The sequence below is a fragment of the Girardinichthys multiradiatus genome, chromosome 9 (assembly GCF_021462225.1).
Source record: "Girardinichthys multiradiatus isolate DD_20200921_A chromosome 9, DD_fGirMul_XY1, whole genome shotgun sequence".
Lineage (NCBI taxonomy): Eukaryota > Metazoa > Chordata > Actinopteri > Cyprinodontiformes > Goodeidae > Girardinichthys > Girardinichthys multiradiatus.
In genome coordinates this window covers 34,178,892-34,201,660 of record NC_061802.1, presented here as the reverse complement: position 1 = coordinate 34,201,660, position 22,769 = coordinate 34,178,892, and the positions used below count along the sequence as shown (strand labels likewise).

The 22,769-nt window shown below is 41.1% G+C and overlaps 1 protein-coding gene across 4 annotated transcripts in view; it reads right to left on the bottom strand.

Moving 5' to 3' along the window:
• Window positions 1-5,024: 5,024 nt before the first annotated feature.
• pip5k1ca (phosphatidylinositol-4-phosphate 5-kinase, type I, gamma a) overlaps window positions 5,025-22,769 on the bottom strand; it is a 63,315-nt gene continuing 45,570 nt past the window's right edge. The window contains exons 14-18 of one of the 4 annotated variants that reach the window (XM_047375737.1): window positions 20,540-20,590; window positions 20,226-20,345; window positions 14,182-14,428; window positions 8,874-8,963; window positions 5,025-7,026 (exon numbers count right to left, since the gene is read on the bottom strand). In XM_047375737.1, the coding sequence (XP_047231693.1) occupies window positions 7,024-7,026; window positions 8,874-8,963; window positions 14,182-14,428; window positions 20,226-20,345; window positions 20,540-20,590 (511 nt within the window). In that variant the 3' untranslated portion in view covers window positions 5,025-7,023. Of the gene's footprint in view, window positions 7,027-8,873; window positions 8,964-14,010; window positions 14,054-14,181; window positions 14,429-20,225; window positions 20,346-20,539; window positions 20,591-22,769 lie in introns of those variants that run through there. The other 3 variants (XM_047375739.1, XM_047375741.1, XM_047375740.1) reach the window with 3 other exon arrangements.

Below are 22,769 nucleotides of genomic sequence, written 5' to 3'. Positions count from 1 at the left end.
TAGGAAAGCTAATCCTATTGACTGACGGCTCTTTCAACCAATCAAAGAAATTATTTCAAGATGTGACGTATTTCTGCTTTTGTTCTCCAAACGCCCTGAACGTTGCTGAAGTGCCCGTTTGAGTAAAAATGAAAATGTACTTATCCGAGAGAACGTTAATGTTTATATTTGACTGTTTTTCTTTACTTTTTTTTATGTATTACAGCGCCTTGCAAAAAATATTCATATTCTTTAAACTTCTTCCCATTTTGTGACGTTTCCACCCCAAACCTCAGTGAATTTGATTGATTCTTTGTGTGACAGGGCAACATTATGCAGGACAAAGTAAAAAGTGGAACCAACTGCCTTCAGTCCATCTTTGTGTAATTAAATCTCACCATAAATAAGTCGTTCTGGTATTGTGAAAGAATTTGTGAGATCAAATTTAACTTTCTGCACTAGATGCAAAACAAAATGTGTAGCAGACAACTATCACTGCACATCATCAAATTCAATTTAATTCAAAAATACTTTATTCATCCCAATAGAATATTAAATGTTGTAGCTCATTATGAAGGTTTCCTCAAAGAGCCGTTGTAGATGCTGATGGCTGTGGGCAGGAAGGATCTCCTGTAGCGCTCCGTCTTACAGCAGATCTGAAGAAGCCTCTGACTGAAGACACTCTGTTGTTGTAGGACAGTCTCATGAAGAGGATGCTCAGGGTTCTCCATAATGTTCTTCATTTATGAAGAATCCTTCTTTGTACAATGATCTCCAGAGCTTCCAGAGGAGTCCCCAGAACAGAACCAGCCTTCTTTATCAGCTTGTTGAGCTTTTTAAGTCCCTGGCTCTGATGCTGCTTCCCCAGCAGATGATGGTAGAAGAGATCACACTCTCCACAACAGACCTGTTGAAGATAAACACCAAAGGACCTAAGCTTCCTCAAGAAGTACAGTCTGCTCTGTCCCTTCTTGTAGATGGCTTCACAGTTGCATCTCCACTCTAGTCTGTTGTCCAGGTTAACATCAAGGTATTTATACTCCTCCACCACCTCCACTTCTTCTCCCATGATGGAAATAATGTTTGACCTATTCTTGTTTCTCTTAAAATCTACAATCATCTCCTTTGTTTTATTCACGTTCAACATGAGATGATTGTTTCCACACAATGCCACAAAGCGGTCCACCACCTTCCTGTACTCAGCTTCTTGTCCATCTCTAATCCACCCCACAACTGCAGAATCATCCGAGTATTTCTGCAGATGACAGGAGTCTGTCTTGTCCTGGAAGTCTGAGGTGTACAGAGTGAAAAGGAACGATGAGAGCACAGTCCCCTATGCTGCTCATGAACGCACCATCTAGCCAAATACAGGGCTATCCATGAAGAAAACCTGTCTGAGGCTGCAAAACACTTGAGGATAAAACGTCACTTTCCCGACCACAAACATACAGTGTGAGCTGCAAGCAAATGGTTAAAAATAAAGTGCATTCGTGTGTTAGAATGGCCCAGTCAAAGTCCAGACAGAAGTTAATTTTAGCATTTGTGGCAGGACTAGAAAGATGATGTTTACAGAGACTCTCCATCTGCAGCAAAAAGGTAGCTCCAAAAGGTATTGACTCCTGGGATAGGTTTGAGCTGAATACAAATGTACATAATACTTTTTAGTACTCTATCTGTGAAAGATGTGGAAACCCTTTCTTTACCTTCAAATTCACAAGTATACAATACTTTGTGTTGGTCACATAAAATGCAATAAATGAAATAAAATAAATGAAGTTACATAAGTAATGTAAAAAAGTTGATTGTTTTAATAATTGTTTTTTGTAGGAGTGCCACTAATTGCTGCACAACTATAAATGTTTTTTTAAAAGTTGTTTTACTTCACCCAGGAATAAATGCACAATATTCCCTCCATGGACAATTCATAGAACTGCTTTATTTCGTATTCATTGTGATTGAGTCCAAACACACGCACACACACAGCCATCTATTTATTCCCATACATAAATAGATGAATGTACACAGATATACATAAAATACACGTTTCTGATATGCATATTTATTTGTGTAATCATGCTATGTCTCTGTAACGGAGTCTCCCTATTAGATGAGGGCACACGGCGATTTGAAAACACAAACACAACACAGCTGGACAGTTGGAAGAATCCCTATTTGATTTGCATGTAAGGTAAAAACCCACAAGGCTTTTAGTTTCAGAAATCATACAAAGAAACAGCTGTGGGTTTTACACACCATAAATATACAGCAGCTGCATCTTAACAGACACACTGAAGAATGTAGTTAAATTATGTAGATTGCAGAACATGCAATCACTTCTTACCCAGCAGCAAAAATAAAACAAAATAAAAATAAGATTTTCCGATTCAAATGGAAAATATATTTGTATATTTTTATATATGTATTTATAGATTTATGTACAAATTCTCAAGAAAACAGCAATGAGGGAGAAAAAACATAAATACAATAGAACAAAGAACTATAAACAATAGATCCACGTGTAAAACTTTCCAATAAGGCCAAAAAACCCCCCAACTAATTAAACAATAGACTGCACAAAATATTGCTGCTATGGTGTTCATTTGATGAACAACAGCAAACTGATAACAACTGGCCACTGCACATCGCGAGAACAAACTGATTTCTATTTTACATCGTACACATGGATGTGTCTTGCCTTAGGCTAACAAGCGCACGTAGAAATACGTCAACCAACTGAACGGAGTCGCTCTGACGTTTTTAACAAAGTTTTAGTTGAAACCCAAAGACATGAGCCACAGACACTACAGTAGACACTAATGCTAATATTTATTATGATACACACACACCCACTCATGAAATAAATGTCAGCATTTGTGTGAGAGGAAAAAAAAACCCAACTGCATCTCAGTAAATCAGTGTCATGGTTAATTTGTTTCAGTAATTTTCAGCTCAAACTGTAGTGTATAAGTTCCTTACACACATAGCGATGTATTCCAGGTGTTTATTTCAGGTAAGGGTTATGATTGTGGTTTACAGCTAATGAAAACTCAAAGTTCAGTCAGAAAGTTGCACAAGACCAGAAAATAAAGCATTCGTTGGCCAACTGAACAGCTTATATGTACTGTAGAATATATGCACGCAAAACTTGGTTGGGGATCTGATTGTATGAATTACTGCATCCATGCGGCGTGGCCTGGAAGTGATCAGCCTGTGGCTCTCCCGAGGTGTACAGGAAGCCCAGGTTGCTTTTGAAAGTGATCGTCTGCCATGTTGGCTCTTGTGTCTCTCATCCTTCTGTTGACAATCCTAAATAGATTCTCTGTAGGGTTCAGGTCATGCGAATTTAATGGCCAGTGAAGCACAAAAGTACCAACACATTTAATGAGGTGCGTCTTCAAACTCTTGAATGACCTTTTCTACCACACTTTTCCTGACATTTAACTTTTCAAGAATATGCCTGACTACAGCATTTATATAAAACAAATCCTTTTTCAAAATTGAGTTTATCTCATAATAATGAGTTTTCATTATCTGTAAACCAAAAACAATCAAATTTAACAGAAATAAATGCTTGAAATACACCCCTCTACATGTCATTCATTCATCTTCTATACCACTTAGTCCATAGTGGGTCACAGGGGAGCTGGTAACTATTTCCAGCAGTCTACAGGCGAGAGGCAAGGTACACCCTGGACAGGTCGCCAGTCCATCGCAGGGCAACCCAGAGACATACAGGACAAACAACCACGCACACACTCATTCACACCCAAGAACAATTTAGAGAGACTAATTAACTTAACAGTCATGTTTTTGGACTGTGGGAGGAAGCCAGAGTACCCGGTGAGAACCCACACATGCACGGGGAGGACATGCAAACTCCATGCAGAAAGACCCCCGGCCTCTAGATGTGACGAAAAACAATTCCAAAAATAGGTTTTTGATGATTTTCTGATTTACTGAGATGCACCTGCATGACTTCTGCATATTGTGGTGTGTGTTTTATTTGGCCTCTATCACTGGTTCATCACTCAGGTCCTCATATTAAGTGCAAATAAAGTTCATCTCATTCACAAACTGCGTCAACATGGCAATGTACTGTTTTCATTCATATACACAGATAACGGCTACAATATTGACTGCAAATACTATAAATGATAGTCTACAACTACAAACGTCTGAGCCGTTCACTCTGTGAGTTTTTAAAGTGAGGAGAGGATTGCTAAAAGGAAAAATGTTATGGATGTTTACCCTCTTGTCCATGGTTTAAACTCTGAATCTTTGTGCGTCTGTCCAAAAATTGGGCCCCACTGGAAGACACTGCAATGGAGTGAAAAAAAATCCTGTTATGAGAACTCTATAGCCTCCATGTTGTGACTGATCTGTTTCAGCACAGGGCACAATGAAGAATGTAGCAACGCTGCATTTAAATGATTAAATCTAAAGTTCTTTGGGAGCATTAGGAAAGCTTTCTAAAGTTGAAAATTAACCACTATCAGTAAATCCTAAAATGAAACACGCTGAATGTTGCAAAGTAAAATATAAAGAAACACCTTCTTCATAAATCAGGTATACATTTGACCTATTGTGTGAATTCAACAAGATATTTATTTTCACTAAAGCTCCTGTTTAGTTCCTCCCCTTAAAAAATAAGCTGCATATTTTTATTTTCTAGGAATGTGTGGATGACAGAAAATTGCAGGTGTGTTGTTGATGCTTTTAACTCAGAGCCCTGCAGGTTTTCTCACTGAATTCTTTCAAATCAGTTTCGGGTTCATATTACGTTTACCCTACAGCAACATCTGGAATTAAAAAGGCTATCAGCTGGAGCGCTTGGTTTACCTAAAAAACAGTTTCAATCAGAAACATCCAGGTATTAACTTTCCATCGTGCGACGACACACTTACACTGTTTACCGTTTGGAGATGGTCGTACATTTGTTAATCTAATGAGGACTGTTTTACAGTGCTTCGCAAAAGTATGTACACTGAGATTAAATTACACACAGATGGAAAGTATTTACATATTAGGTGACCCCTGTAGACAACTGATTGCATCAGATTTTATTTATGGCTATCAGGGTAAACAGGGCTGAATACATATGCATTACAATGTATCAGTTTACCTTCTACTGCACAATATGCACTAATCTATGTCGGTCTATCACGTACTAATCCTAATAAAATTCCCGGATGTGCCAAGACAAAATGCAAAAAAACTTGAGGCGTATGAATACTTCTGTAAAGCAATGTTTGTGTGTGTTTTAATATGGACCACGAGGTCAAATGGTCCTCTACAGGCTCTGGAGGTTACCTTATCAGATGCTGACTTTGTTTCTGATTGCAACATCTAGTCTGCAGAGTAATGTCAAAGGATGCACCTAATATCTGAAATAAAATAGTTCAGGTTCCATCTCTGTAACAAGTCCTAATCCTATTAAATAGGCACCTTCATTGGCATGGTTGGGTGGTTAACAGGCATAAGCTCAGTTCAGTTGCTATTTCATTAAGATATTACCACGTGGCTCTCTAGGTCCTCCAAACTGGTCAAAATTAATTGTGTCAACTAGGGGTGTAACAGTCTTGTCATACGAGACATCACAATATTTCTCTTTGAGCCGACTGCTATCTCGCATAAAAATCTCTTCAAAAAAATAAAAGTGCACACTGCGGCTAACGCTAGCACAATGCAAAGACACTCAGTTTTATTAAAAGTATTACGTGAGTTTAATGCATTGTTACACACCTAAAATTAACTGAGCAATGTTTTTCAGTGTAAAGTAAAAAAAAATATCCTTTTAGCAGGTTTTCTATGTGTATTCATGCAGCAGCTGTATGGAAATAGATACAGAATGACACTAACAGCACAAGGAATGCTTTTTTTTTTTGTTTAGCAATTTTTTATGTCATTACGCCCAAAACTGTTTTGCTTCCTAATCTTTTTTAATTATTGTTGAATGTTACATTTAAGGCAATTTATTATTTCTTAAAGCTTCACATGTTCTACAATGTAAACATAAAATAAAATCATGGTTGTTTAACGATAAAACGACTTTGATATTGCAGGTATACAACCTGATGAGCTATCGTTTTGTCTAGGGGTCATGTAGGTTTTGCAGCTGTAAGCAAATTTAATCTAGGAGGGCAAAACTGGCGGAGATTACGGATCCTTGCATTAGACTATTAGTGGATTATAAAAAAATATCGGTTTGAAACATTCCCAGGCAGTACTAACGTAATGTCAGTACAAAATGTCCCATGGCAGACAGCTTTACTAACAAAGGTACAAAATGTTCAAATGACCAGGACCCAACAATGTTGACTCGAATGTAAAACTAGTCCTGAGGGGCAAAATGGGCCATTTTAACAGAAAGTGATTCATTGTTTGACTCAAATAACTAAGATAATCATTTAACAAAATAAGCACAAAATGCTAAATGAATAAAGGGTATCAAGTGCGTATCAAGTGAACCAGTAACCCTAGAGAATGGGAGGAAGCTGTTTCCAAAATCAAATGTCTGCAAATATTTTGAATTTGAAGAGCTTTTGTCTTTCTCAGTAGGATCACACTCATGATGTGATAGATAAAAATTTAAATGAAATCGACAGACACAGCCAACAACTAGGTCCTTTCAAGCCCACTGTACATCCAAGCTCCGCAGATTCAGTGAGAAAACCAGTTTTAAGTCTGTGAAGAGGCCTGATTTAGAAATACCGTCGCGGCATTGTATGTATGTCAAACATATACTACTACAGCCTTTCACAGACTATGTCACACATAAACATCGAGAAATTCTTAACTTGACATAATAAATATCATCTGTCAAGGGTGAAAGGCAGGGATGGTTGGAAAACAGTGAAGCTATCACTGTCAGGTGTTATCTTTTCACTCCTTAGGTGTCCATTTCAATTTTCCTCTCGGTATGTTTACAATCCTGCTGCACACAGAGATCGTGCTTCTTCTGTTGCGGTCTAGGCTTCAGACTGATGGGTCTTCTCTTCGTAGACGGTCACTCCTCTCTCTCTTTCTGTACCAGTAAAATAGGGTTTACTGCAGGAGACAGACAGAGACATTTGACATACATAAATGAGTGTAGACATTAAACCATAGGAGCATAATATGATCTGGGGAACACAGAGCAAAGAAGTCAAAATATGCATTTATAAACCTTAAGAAAACAAGAAGATAGGAAGGTGGAGCAGAGTTTTAACAAGGCATGCAGTTTGTGGTTACTGCTAGAAAGGTTGGATTTAGGCTGGATTTCCTGTGTCAACCTCTGTTACATATGTTCTAAAAAGTAGAAATAACAGCAACCATATTCAGTGTGGAAGTTGTTACTGAAGGAAGAAGACTCAAAGTTAGATGTTTTCAGTATCATTGAGCTGTTAAAGGAAGTCAGAGGAACCAACAAAGGTATATGAATCTTTTTAAAAGCAAACTGCACAGCTAAGCTCAGATTTATCCATACCCCTGGAAGATTTATATTAGAAATTATTCTTAATTCTAATTAAATTGTTTGTACAGAATAAATTATACCATTCTCAGTAATTAATTATTTATTTATTTTTTTTTTACATTTCAGCAACCAAACCCTTCATATAATTGCTGAGCCCCTTTTTGCATCTTTCAACTTAAATTTAAATCCTTTATCCTTGGTGATGAGCTCCCAAGTCTTTCAGGTCAGAAGGCCTCCGTGTCATCACCCTAATTTTTAGCTCCGTTCATCAGATTCAAGTTCCAGAAAGGTTAATATTACATCCATTCAGGAGAAAAATGTTGAAACAAAACTTAAATATGAAGATTAGGGTAATAGCAAGAAAGCCATTCAACCTCAAAGACCTGGAGCTTAATGCAAAAAAAATGAAATAGTCAAAAATAGTACTAGAAACTGGAAAAGTACTGGAAAATGAAAATAACTTGTGCAATCTGCTAAGAGTATGAATAATTTTGAGGCCCTACTGTATATTTAGATTATAATATTGACATTTATGTCTATTGTAAATAGTCAATATATAATAGATGTAATAATATAATAATATCAATATTTAGAGAGATATTTTATGTCCAATGAAGAGTTCAATTACTAATGTATACATTTGTGAATATGGTCTCTTTCATGTTTTGCAGAGAGCAAGATTTCTGTAGAAAACAGGAAGGCTGAAACAAATTACAGCAAAGTTGTTGAGCTTTTAACCTCCATCTTACGGTAAGGATCAAGATTTTCTAGGAAATACACGCAGCTAACAGTTACTAATGCTAACTGAGCACTGCTAATAGACTTTTAAACAGGTGACATCGCCTCTGCGCTCACATAGAGAGAGCTTGAAAAACTATTTTTAAATCCTGTTTTTATATTTAATATTATAGCTCTTAGAGAAAAATAGGCTAGAATCGGAAGATAAAAGCTTTAAAAAACGGAAATCAGCCACAAAACTGATCGGTCCATGTCTAATTTCCTTAAAGAGACTATTGTTACTCTTAGTTGCACTCAATAGAGGGAAACTAAGCTTAAAAATAATTTTTCATTCTAAAATATTTTTATAAAAGGCATTTGAAACACCTTTTATTAGCCATGTTCAGGAGAAGAAGAAGATGATAAACAATGTGCGAGGAGACACACATGATGGCTGACTGTGGACTAAATGATCACGAAGGCAGACTGTCACCATCTCCACCCGTTTATTAATGAAAAATGAACACAGCAATGTAGTGACTGGCCTTGCAATACATATATCAAGCCTACTCTTGAAGTATTAATGGACTTAGGGACCTCTTACAACTCTTTATGAGTCATCCTCTATCACTGCAGCGCCAGGTGAGATATGGCCTCTTCTGATTCCTGACCTAACGGAATTCCCTGTGCTTTTATATTTTTAGGTCTAATGCTTCTCACTTACTGTCTCTCTTTCCCAATCCCCATCTGGCAAGGCCTTAGACTCTGAGCCATAGTGTAGCGGAGAGTACACCCAGGTCCTGTCCTCTGGAGGCTGTTTTTACACGCCCACCACAGCAGAGGGGGCCAGAGGGACAGAGGAAAAGGCCACAGGCACAGAGACAAGCAGCGGTAGCAGGCAGGAGATAAAGACATCAGAGATCACAGGAGAAAAGACAAAACAGGAAATGAAAAATTAGGGATGCATAAAGGAGGAAATGTCTGAGACAAATCAGAGTGTGAATCTGACATGCTGAAAGAGCTTCAAAGGATGAGCTAATCCTTAAAACATGTTGATGTTAATAAGAGCTTGTTAGAGAGCCAGAGAGAGAGCCAGTGAATGTGTAAATATTAACAAAGCGTGTTTGAATCACATGTCTTTGTGACATTTGCCCTATTGGTTGTACGCCAGTTTCAGGATGAGCTTCTGCATCGTGCAAGCAGGCAGTGTGAGGAGAGAGGAGATGGGAAGAGCCAGGATGCCAGGACAGTCAGACACAGAAAGCATCCTCAGACAGAGCAAAGCAAGTAAACTGGATTGTTTTGTGCCTTCCAAACGTATTCACACCCAGTGACCTTTTTCATCTTTAGTTATGTTACAACCACAAAGTTTTATGTTTTTTATTATTTTAGGTAATGAACCAAAACAAAGTTTTGCATGATTGTGAATTGGACAGGTGTTGAATGGTTTTCTAACCATTCTATCTAGAAGGTGCAACATGCAGACATACTAGAACCCTCGATCCATCTTTCCATCAGCTCTGACCAGCTTCAAAACTAAACAAAACTATCCCCACAGCATGAAGTTGCCACCACCATGTTTCCCAACAGGGATGGTCTGTTCATCATGATGGGCAGTTTTAGCTTTCCGCCACACATAGCTTTTCTGTCTCATCTAACGAGAGCTGCCTCGAAAAGGACATTTTTTGTCTTTCATTCAACAATGTCTTTCTTCTTCTTAATCTTCTGTCAGGGCCACAAATGTCTCCAACTGATATCTGTCCTGTAAACATATTATCACACCTGAGCTGTGGATTTCTGCAGCTCCTCCAGTTACTATAGGTCTCTTGCTTCTCTGATAATTGCTATCAAGGCCCAGACTGTCAGTTTAGGTTGAAAGCCAATTACTAATTAGGTGGCTCTGAATGGCAACTGGTTGGGTGGAATTTTATTGAGCGGTATCAGAGTAAATGGGGCTGAATATAAATGTACGCCACACTAGAAAACAACAAATCATTTTCCCTTACTATCACATTAACTCCCAATAAAATACACAAAAGTTTTTATTGTGACAAATTGTTTGAGAAGTCAAAGGGGTGTAAATACATTTGCAAAGCACTGTAAATGTGCTGTTTACAGTGTGTAAAGTTACACTGAGTCAGGGTGTCTAAAAGGCTGTAGAGAGGAGGTCAGCTGCTTCACAGTGTGTCTATATTTGCAGGAGTTGATGCCATGCTTTCCCACTCATGTACGCCTACCTTCATCAGGTTCTAACTGATTAGAAACTGGGATGCAAAGAAGGAGGAGTTGCCAATGAGTGGAGAAACAAAGGCATTAAAAAGATGAGACTAGAAAAAAGGCAGGAATGAAAAGCCTGTCTTCTGTTTACCTTCCTCCTGGTGGTTCACAACTAAAGCATCTTTTTCTATCCTGCTTTCATACATCATCACCATCTCACTATTTTTACCGTGGCTCATGAGGACACCCGCATGACTGAGAGTGAAGACAAAGATGGAGTGCAGTGCATTAGAATAGAAAAGAAATTATCTGAAACGCTGGGGTTAAATGGATGGCAAGAAGAATGGATCTGGATATGGCAAAAGAAAAACAAACTCAAACACAAAACTAACTTTTTTGTGATTTATTAAAAAGTCCTGTCTCATATTTATTGCCAAATGTTCTTCTCATCTAATTGGCTTTAAAAATCCATGTTAACACCCTGCTGTAGCACATGTTTTACAACTTAAATACAATTAAATCATAGGGAAACATAGAGAGGAGGTGGGGTTTTTATTGGCGAAAGTCTTTTAGGAATGTGAGCTCCAACAAGTCATGGGATATTTTGAAGAAACGTGCAGCACAACTGGTCTTCACCTGAATGTGAATGGTAACAATATAAGACGAGACAAGATGATCACATTGTTTAGGAAAACACCCAAAGCAATATCTCAAACACCTTCTTATATTTTCAATGTTAAAACCACTTTAATGTATTTCATTATGTAAAAAATCTGAAAAGTGTGGCGTACATTTGTATTCAGCCACCTTATGAAAAATAGAGTCCACCTGTGTATAATTTAATCTCAGTATAAACACAGATTCAAATGTTTGGTTATAAAATAGCAGCATCAGGGAGATCACGGCTATATGAGCCCCCCCCCCCTACAGTAAAGCATGGTAGTGGCAACGTCATGCTCTGGGGTTGTTCTTCTTCAACGGGGACCGGGAAGCTGGTCAGAGTTGATGGGAAAATGGATGGAGGCGAGTACAATGCAATCCTGGAATAAATCTGCTACAGTCTGACCTGAGACTGGTGTGATCTTCACCTTCCAGCAGGATGACATCCAGCCTACAGCCAGAGCTACATTTGAGTGCTTTGTGTTAGAATGGTCCAGTCAAGGTCCAGATTTTTATTTATAAATTTGCTCATTTGCAAACAATGCATCCTTTCCTTTCACTGCACAGTTACACACTACTACAAGGCACTGTACACTAAAACACTGAAATAATTAACTGTGTAGTTCATGTGTTGCATGACTTACTTGCAATTCAATATGTGCTTTTCTAATTAGGGGCTGATGTGTTTCTGGGAAAATATTTACTGGCAAACCCAGATCGCAAAAAGGTTTAAGAGCTGATAAACCGATGCACTTAATGCAGTGATGAGAATGAAGTGATGGCCATGTTGTGTTTAAACTAGAAAAAAGATGGTTCTTAGAAATCAATCGGCTATTCCTTCTGAAAAGAAACCAGCAGGAGATCTGGGTTGTAGTATCCTTACAGAACACCACTGCTGTGAAAATAAATTTGATACCCATAGTATCATAGTACCCATAGACTAACTGATGTCTTTTGGTGCATAAAATAAACCAAATGTGATAATATTAAAAAAATAAAATCTCCAGAGCCACAGTTTATGTTTGGGCACAAAAATATGTCTTGTTGTTCATTTACAGTTTGTTCTTTTAACATCGAACATCATGTTCTACTGACAAATAAATCTATTTGCTTTTGTCTTAATTACAGCATTCAAAGCAGGAAATTGGATTTTTGTCGGACATCTGAAGAGAGGAGGCATTTTCACGATGGAGCAGGCAGAAACCATCAGTAAGTGCTAAGGATGAGGGGATTATTTCTAAAACTAAGTATTGTAATACATCCTGGTTAAATACAGTAGATATGTACTATACATGAGACAGGATTTCCTGTGATACTGCATGGACTGCAGTTTCTCTTGGCCGCTCCGCAGAACCCACTTGTGTCCGCAGCATGTTTCTGTGTGGTTATACTTCACTGTCAGTGTCACTTTGCTTCTTGCAGAAAACAAACTCCCCATTTCCCTGCAGAGAGGGAGGTCTCTTGTCTCTCCTCCTTCTGAAGCACAAGCTTCGAGCGCTGTTAAATAACCGAGGACTTCATTGACTAACCTGCTGGTCATCAAGCTTTCTCATGACACATTAGGGGTTGTTTGATTCCTGACACGGGACACCCAGCGGGAGGTTGGCCAGGTGGGAATGCTCCCCTCTGCAGGATTGATTCATGATCAGTTTTGCAAATCTTACAAATATTGTTAAATTACAGCAACAAGCTTCTATATTTTCTTGCAGTTCACAAGAATTTATTTAGGGATATCAGAGTAAAGGGTGCTGAGTACAAGGCCACACGTTTCATATTTTTGGTTGAAGTGAAGCATTCCCACGGGATGATCCTGCCACATCCGTGTTCACCACAAGGATGGAGATGTGCATGGCTGTTTTCTCTGCAACACATTTTGTTTTATCTGTAGGCCAAAATGTAAACAGTTTTATTTTGGTCTCATCTGATCCAAGTGCCATTTCTGCTATGCCCCCCCCCCCAACATGGTTTATGGCATATTGCAAGAGGAACTATTTATAGCTTTCTTACAACATCTCAACAGACTCTCCCACCTGAGAAGTTGGCCTCTGCTGCTCCTCCAGTATTAAAATGGAGCATCTTTAACTGACACTCTGCCCAAACAGTCTGTCTGTTTAGCCAGATTGCCATGTCTTGGTAGGTATCTGATGTGCCATACTCTTTTCATTTACAGATGATGGTTGAACTGTGAACCAGGAAGTGTTCACACATTAAAGGTTGTTTAATAGCCTAACTCTACTTTAAACGTCTTCACAACTATCTCCATTACCGTTCTACAGTGTTCCTTGGTCTTCACGATGCTGTTTGTTCACTACTGATTTGTAACAATCCACTGAGGCATTCAAAGAACAGCATCATAGCAAGATTTCTATAGGGCAATAGGTTCCGCTGGGTTTTTTATGGGTATCAGAGTAAAGGAGGCTGAATACTCACCACACTTTAAATAAAATTCAAACAAACTAAATCAAAGTTTGTAATTGTAACATGATGAAGTTCAAGGGTTGTGAATACTTTTGCAAACCACTCAAAGTTGCTGGGCTTTTGGGTGCATTATGTCCTGCTGATACAGTACTGTCTAACAGAAGCCGGTTGCTGTAAATGGAGCAATTATGACGATCGAACACTTTCAGAGTGTTTCGGCTGGTAATTGACAGTAATCTGCTGAATTTCCTGTTGCAGCCTTGTTGAAAATCATTTAAGAAGAAAAAGGAAGGTAGAGGTTCACGTTCTGTTCTCACAATTTAGGACGGAGCTCAGATTGTAGGACTGTTCAGTTTCATCAAAGACAATCTGGGAAAAATACTTCCTTGCTAAGAGGAGGATGAGAAAACTGATCCCACACCTAAATCTGACGCTACTAAAACTGAATTCTTGTTGGGTATGCTAACACTTCTCTTAGCCCAGAAAGTAAATCAGAGCATTTCATAAAACCGCTTCTTTTTCGAAAAATGCTCAAAACACAGCAAAAGAGAGCTCAACACATTTTTATTCCCATACCAGCCTGAACTTCCACTGCGTCCCTCAATGCCTCTGTGGGACGGCATGACACAGCTCAATCAACAGTAAAAATAATACACATGAAAAAATGCTGATTAATTCAAAATAGGTCATCAAACTAATCACAGTGGATGTTTTTCATGTGACTGCGTTCCACTTACGAAGTACATATCTGAGACTGGCACATCGTCATCATCGTCGACTGAAGCCTGGCTGGTGCAGCCTGAGCCGGACACCTGGCTGGCCGCGTCGGGCTCCACCACCACCACCTCGGGTCTGGAGGGAGTTTCCTCAGCCGGCCCCGGTGAGGACGGAGCAGCTGCCGGGGCGGGTGAGGCTGCCTCAAGAGTTGCCGCGGGACTCGAGGGTGCTGCTGTCTCTTGTGTGTCGGTCGCTGCCTGAAGCTCACTGTGGAACGCAGATGTGGTTAGAAGATCTGAACAAACACAGTAGCATCTCAATGTGTTACAATCTCATCAAAATGTTGATTTCATTCATTCAATTCAAAATGTAAAACTTTTATATTTGAAGTGTTTATTTTAGTTTATTTTGATGAGCTAACGATCGAACACAATCCCAATCATGGCAAAAACCGTTAAATATACAGCTGGCCGCAGACAGTTACTGAATTCTTCCACAGGGAGTATAAGACACAAAATGTCATCACTGAAGAGGCTGACTCTTCACAGAGTGCTGTGTCCATGCATGAGAATAGAAAGTTTAGTGGAAGGAAAAATCATAGTAGAAAAAGGAAAGAACAATAGAAATTTACAGCTTGTGAGTGGAACCCTATTTGGCGATATTCACAAGGCTGCCGCTGGATTTACAACGTCAGGAGAGACCACACAGACATTTTCAGGACATAGACTACAACTGTCAGATTCCTTTTGCTAAGCAACTTCTAAACAACAGACAAAGTCTTTGAATTTTCAGAAGAAGAGGACTGAACTGTTTCATAGTGGTCCAAAGGACTGTTTTCAGAAGGAAGTTACCTTATATTTCATTTAGGAAACAAGATCCCAGAGTCTGGAGGGAGAGTAAAGGAGAACAAAGCCACTTGGTTAATGTCCAAGTGGCAGGAGTTCCAGTCCTAATTTTCCACAGTCAGTAATGATTTGAGGAGACAACACCGTGGACCAACACCATCTGCTGGTAGGTCTGAAGTCCACAGTCAATGTAGCCACAAACCAGGACATTCTAGAGCATTTCATGCTTCCCACCACTGACAAGATTTATGGAGATGCTGATTTAATTTAATGTAATTTTCTAACTTTCTGAACAACTGAATTTTGTGTTTTCATTAGCTGTTAGTCATGATCACTAAAATGAACAGAAATAAATATTTGAAATAACTCTGTGTCTAAAGAATCTATATAACATTTGACTTACACTTTTTTTTATATAAACTCCTTTTGATACTGTTCAAATTTTTTAAAATGTGTGTATTTATTAAAATGTGTGTGTATGTGCACCATCTTTTATAGTTAACATTTGTCTAAATTAGGACTTATGAGACAATTCTTTAAGGCAAGAGGTAGTGAAGATTTTTTAAGCCACTTCTGATGCCAATGTGATCCAGACTGACTTGTTTCTCCTTCTCTCCACACCTTACCTCATGTCTCTGGGTGTGTATCCATGTAGACTGAGGATAAAAACAACCTGGCCGACAGACAGACAGCAGTTGCTGACGTTAAGAGGCACTGTTTGGTTAGCTTGCCCTGAGACACTTCTGATTTAAAAGACCAGGAGAATGGAACCAAGCTATTGGAGGAAAAACGCTGCTGACTAAAATTCAGCAGCTGTGTGTGTGGGTGTGTGCACCGTAGATGTGTAAGCCATAGATCTGCCAGCTGGCTGCATGCTGACACGATCTTTTATTGTTCCCAGGCCAGATTGTCAACTATTAGGGAGGATTTAGGCGGTTCCACATTGGTTTCTCTGTTTCTGTGTTTCAGTTTAGCTTCTCTAGGGAAAAGCGCTGGCAGCTGGCCAGTAAACCAGAAAAACAAAGACTTGGAATCTCAAAGAGAGAACTGATTGGCTGAATGAATGACTGAGACAGGATGATGGTTGCCATGCAGAGAGATGCCCTTAAACCAAATATCATCCCACTCAACTTAAGTCCTGCTACTCTGGTTTCTCGTACTCGTCGTCTTCCGCTTTATCCGGGACCGGGTCGCGGGGGCAGCAGACTCAACAGAGATGCCCAGAGGTCCCTCTCTCCAGACACCTCCTCCAGTTCCTCCAGGGGGAGCCCAAGGCGTTCCCAGGCCAGCCGAGAGACATAGTCCCTCCAGCGTGTCCTGGGCCGTCCCCTGGGCCTCCTCCCGGTGGGACGTGCCTGGGACACCTCCCAAGGAAGGCGTCCAGGAGGCATCCGGTATAGATGCCCGAGCCACCTCAACTGGCTCCTCTCGATGTGGAGGAGCAGCGGCTCTACTCCGAGCCCCTCCCGGATGGCCGAGCTCCTCACCCTATCTCTAAGGGAGTGCCTGGCCACCCTACGGAGGAAGCTCATTTCAGCCGCTTGTATCCGGGATCTCGTTCTTTCGGTCATGACCCAAAGTTCATGGCCATAAGTGAGGGTAGGAACGTAGACCGACCAGTAAATTGAGAGCTTTGCTTTTCGGCTCAGCTCTCTCTTCACCACAACGGACCGGCACAGCGCCCCCATTACTGTGGCAGCCGCACCGATCCGTCTGTCGATCTCCCGCTCCATTCTTCCCCCACTCGTGAACAAGACCCCGAGATACTTAAACTCCTCCACTTGAGGCAGGAACTCCCCTCCAACCTGAAGAGGACAAGCCACCCTTTTCCGGTCGAGTACCATGGCCTCGGACTTGGAGGAGCTGATCCTCATCCCAGACGCTTCACACTCGGCTGCGAACCGCCACAGCACATGCTGTAGGTTTTGGCTAGAGGGGGCCAGCAGGACCACGTCATCTGCAAAAAGAAGAGACGAAATCCACTGGTCCCCAAACCCGACCCCCTCCGGCCCTTGGCTGCGTCTAGAAATCCTGTCCATAAAAGTTATGAACAGGACCGGTGACAAAGGGCAGCCCTGCCGGAGTCCAACATGCACTGGGAACAGGTCCGACTTAGTGCCGGCAATGCGGACCAAACTCCTGCTCCGCTCGTACAGGGACCGGATGGCCCCTAGTAAAGGGCCCCCGATTCCATACTCTTGGAGCAATCCCCACAGGGCATCACGAGGGACACAGTCGAATGCCTTCTCCAGGTCCACAAAACACATGTGAACCGGTTGGGCAAATTCCCATGAACCCTCGAGCACCCTGTAGAGGGTATAGAGCTGGTCCAGTGTTCCACGGCCAGGACGAAAACCACACTGCTCCTCCTGAAGCCGAGGTTCGACTATCGGTCGGACTCTCCTCTCCAATACCCTGGCGTAGGCCTTACCAGGGAGGCTGAGGAGTGTGATCCCCCTGTAGTTGGAACACACCCTCCGGTTCCCCTTCTTATGAAGGGGGACCACCACCCCAGTCTGCCAGTCCAGAGACACTGTCCCCGACCGCCACGCAACGTTGAAGAGACGTGTCAACCATGACAGCCCTACAACATCCAGAGACTTGAGGTACTCAGGGCGGATCTCATCCACCCCCGAAGCCTTGCCACCGAGGAGCTTTTTAACCACCTCGGTGACTTGAGCCTGGGTGATGAAAGAGTCCGACCCCGAGTCCCCAGCCTCTGTTTCCACCACGGAATGCGTGATGGCAGGATTGAGGAGATCCTCGAAGTATTCCTTCCACCGCCCGATAATGTCCTCAGTCGAGGTCAGCAGTCTCCCGCCCCCACTATAAACAGTGTTGGCGAAGCACTGCTTCCCCCTCCCGAGGCGACGGACAGTTTGCCAGAATCGCTTCGAGGCCAACCGGTAGTCCTTCTCCATGGCCATTTGCCTCTGCCAGAGCCCGGGCCGCAGCATGCTTGGCCTCACGGTACCCGTCAGACGCCTCAGGAGTCCCACAAGCCAACCACAGCCAATAGGACTCCTTCTTCAGCTTAACAGCATCCCTTACTGCCGGTGTCCACCACCGGGTTCTGGGATTGCCACCGCGACAGGCACCGCAGACCTTACGGCCGCAGCTACGGGCAGCAGCATCGACAATAGATGCGGAGAACATGGTCCACTCGGACTCTATGTCTCCAACATCCCCCGGGATCTGGTCGAAGCTCTCCCGGAGGTGGGAGTTGAATACATCCCTGGCCGAGGGCTCCGCCAGACGTTCCCAGCAGGTTTCTGGTTTCTCTTCTTCTCATTTCATCTTTTTGACGTTCTTTGAATCTTCATCTTTCAATCAATCACTCCATTCGCCTTCCTCGCCATCATCTTGCATCCATCCAACTGCTCTCCTCTCCGTTTCCCTCCACAGCCCCCTTCCAGACCTCCAGGCCTTGTCTAGCCAGTGCCTTCTCAGCATCAAATCTGATTATTCAGTTGGTTTCACGTGAGAACAACACGTACAACCTCCCTGACCTAACTCCAAAATAAATCTGAAGTCTCCACGCATAGCAGACTCTGCTTTAATTTTCCTTTAATCTTATTAACTACATGTGTGTGTTTTTTTCTTGAAGTTGACTTAAAGATAAAACTAAAGGTTATAGAGATGCACCAGTCCATCAGGGAGTGAATCAGCCTGATCAGTTCTGATCGATGATCAGCAGGTCAAATAATGAAAAGCCAGATTCTTCTTTTCCTATTTGCTGAATGCATCAGTACTAAGAACTCCGACCAATTTGATCAGCTGATAAACATATCAATTAACAACATGCACTTTGTAGCACTTTACTTGAGTTGAATAAAACTCAGATAAAGGTTGGGGACATTTGATGCCTAAATGAAGAGAATCTTGTAAATCCTTTATTTCGGGCTCTAACCAAACTACTACATCCATCAAAGAGCCTGCAGCTCATTTATTCTCATTGTGTTATATGTGTTATAGTCCTAAAAAAATTATATTAGTCAAAATCGGAATTGGCAGGTAAGACCTTACAGAAAACCGGAAATTGGAATTGGCCAGGAAAAGCCTGAAGCATCTCCAAAAAAAAACCCAAAATCAAACTTCACGTAATAAAAAAAAAACAAAAAAACACATTAACCATGCAAAGGTTCGAGTCATCTTGGCTACAGAGGAGCAGCTTCCCTCAGGCTTCCTGACCCACTGCCCTAGTTCTATAGCCTGGTAGAAATAGAGCATATGCCCCCCACCCCACCCCCAAATATCGGGGCCTCCTTTAGCCAGTGTCTGACCCAAGCGAAACAAACGCACTGACACAAATTTACATGCATGTGTGCTCTTCCCTCATAACCCAATTACAGTAGAAGCCCCAGACAGCACCTGCAGCAATTAATCTGCTCAGAACAATGGACTCCTCACTCTAATAAACAAGTGGGCTAAGCAGATTAGAAGCGTGTGTGAGGCAGGTGTATTAATCCAGCACTAGGTTAGACTATAAAAGCATTTTATGTATAGCACTGTGTCAAACTGAGTCATAAAGAGTGAATGATTGTACTCATGAAGGTTCTACAGAATTACTATCAGGTATCATGGTCACACATAAAAGGTCTCCTTTTTAATTAATGTCGTTTACAAAGTTTCAGAGCAGTGAGTAACATTTTTTTATCTAGCTTTGTTTACATCCTACATAACCCAAAGAGACAGGCTAGAGAGATGCATACATACAGATTTTGCAAAGGCAATAAAAGATTAATTTAGTCTTTAAGCTTTTTACAATTTGTTACCAGGAAGCCAAAAGGCGTAGAAGGCAACGTGACTAAAACTGCCATGAGGTGGCGCTATTCTCTATTGACCGAGGATAAGACATACCAACCATATTTTGGCAGAAGCAGGTTGTAATCCCAGTGTGAATGGCAAAAAGAAACTGTTTTTCGTAAATAGATTTCGGTTGGAAACGTGATAACCGAAATCATTTACGAAAAACAGTTTTATTAAGGAAACAATAGGGACTATGGAAATATGGTTACCCTATTTCCCTGAAATCCACACTATTCTGTCATGATTCCTGTTAATAATTCACTAAAGAAATTGCAATGTGTCTTTGACGCTTGATTTATTTCATTGTTTCTAATATTTAATACTAGAAGATGTGTTTAAATGACGTTAAACCATCGTCTTCCAGGTAAACTGCTTTCTACATGGAGATTCTCTCTGTGTCACTGGAGTACCTGTTTTCAGGTGAGGGCTGCAGGACAGAGATGGTGGGCTCGCTGTCGTGTCTCTTCAACTCCACCTCCACTGTGATGGTCTGCTGGTCCTCCTCGCGTACACGCAACTCCTCTTGGGTCCTGAACACATGAAGGAAATCACAGGAAATGAAACACCAAAACAAACATAAATACACACAGCCACATCATAGCAACAGGAAGAAGGAGCTCCCTTGTAAACAAACAAACTTCACATTTTCTCTTCTCTCCACCCACCACACCCAGACATGTTTAATGCTGTGAAAACACGGGCATCCAAACATTGTAAAGCTCACCTTCCATCATGGCTGAGAGACTGGGTGTGCCTCCTGAGGACAGAGCAAACACTGTAAGAACAAGATTTCAATTAACACTAAGGCAGATGACTGAAGCATGGCACTAGTAAAGTGTTGGGAAGAAGCACTTTAACATGTTGATGCACCTAACAGATCTCTTCCATTTTTGCTTTTTTAATGACACTTAAATGTTTCAGTTCATCAAAGAAAAATAACCAGAGTAAATAGAAAAAGCACTTTTCAAATTATCTATTTATTTATTATGAAAGAAAACAGGTAACCAAAACAACGTGGCCCTATGTGATAAAGTAATTGCGACCTAAGCCTAATAACTGGTTGTTTCACCCTTTTTGGGACACTCTTCTTTGAGAGCTTTTGAGCTCTAAGTCAATCACTTAACCTGGATGGCATTAAATTAACCTCCGATAATAAAGTAAAAAACCTTGGTGTTATTTTTGACCAGGACATGTAATTTAAATCCCATATTAAACAGGTTTCTAGGATTTCCTTCTTTCACCTCCGGAACATTGCCAAAATTAGAAATATCCTATCCAGGAGTGACGCTGAAAAACTGGTCCATGCATTTGTTACTTCAAGGCTGGACTATTGTAATTCTTTACTATCAGGATGTCCAGAACATGCTGTTAAAAACCTTCAGCTGATTCAAAATGCTGCAGCAAGAATTCTGATGAAAATTAAAGAAAGAGAGATCATATTTCTCCTATTTTATCTTCCCTTCATTGGCTCCGTTAAATCCAGAATAGAATTTAAAAATCTCCTCCTCACATATAAAGCCCTTAATGATCTAGCACCATCATACATCAGATATCTGATTGTTCCATATGTTCCTAACAGAGCACTTCGTTCTCAGACTGCAGGTTTACTGGTGGTTTCTAGAGTCACTAGAAGTAGAATGGGAGGTAGATCCTTTAGTTATCAGGCTTCTCTCCTGTGGAACCAGCTCCCAGTTTTAGACTGTGAGGCAGACACCCTGTCTACTTTTAAGGCTAGGCTTAAAACTTTCCTTTCTGATAAAGCTTATAGTTAGAGTGGTTTAGTTTATCCTGAGCTATCTGTGTAGTTATGCTGCTATAGGCTTAGGTTGCTGGAGGACATAATGACCACTTTCACTCTCTTCCCTACATTCTCACACTACTCTCCAATTTTGCATTATTTGCTGTTATTTCAGCTTTTAACTTTGTTCTCTCTTTTCTCTTCCTAGAAGCTACACCTGGCCTGACTCTGTGTCTACCTGTGACACCTTTCTGGAGAGGGCCATCGTCCAAGCTTCTGCTGGCAACAACTTAATGCTCACCCTCTACCGATGATCCACATAGCCCTGTCTTTTAGTGTTTAAACCTTTCTCTCTCCTAGACATGGCAATTGACTGAGCTTTTACTGTAACTAACTCTATGTGCTCTCTTTCAGACTCTAACCTTGAAAACTGGCTCAGAGTTTATCTGTTCTTTCTTTCTAGATGAAACGACTAAAGGAGCTACATCCATTAACATTTACTTTTCCTTCCCATAGAAAGTACTCCTGGATCAGTGCTTCTTTGTTCTCTTTGTGTCTCTGCTCTATTCTCTCAAACCCCCAGTCGGTCGTGGCAGATGGCCGCTCACACTGAGCCTGGTTCTGCTGGAGGTTTCTTCCTGTTAAAAGGGAGTTTTCCCTCTCCACTGTCGCTACATGCATGCTCAGTATGAGGGATTGCTGCAAAGTCAACGCCAGTGACTGTCCACTGTCTCTACATGCTCATCTGGGAGGAGGGAATGCTGCAAATCTCTGACTCGATGCAATCTGCTGGGTTTCCTTAGATAGAAAAACCTTTTATCCAATTTGAATAAATAACTGAATCTGACTGCACTGTTCAATGGTTAGGATTAATTGGAATGAACCTGACTGTTGTGAAGTGCCTTGAGACGACATGTGTTGTGAATTGGCGCTATATAAATAAACTGAATTGAATTAAAATTCCTGTTTAAGGTCATAAGGCCTTAAATCTGTGATCACAATGAACTGGATAGGGGTATTACAAGACTGCGGAACAAGCGTGATGTAATATAAAGCAAAGACAGCAGCTGCAGCAGGGTCTGCGGTGAACACAGAAAGGAGACATTGTGTCATCCTCCAGTGTCTGCCTGGTCTAAGAAAAATGTTGATCATCAGAAACTAATGCAGATATTAACCTGCTAAGGATAACACTGAATGGTTTTGGGCAGCCTGCCTG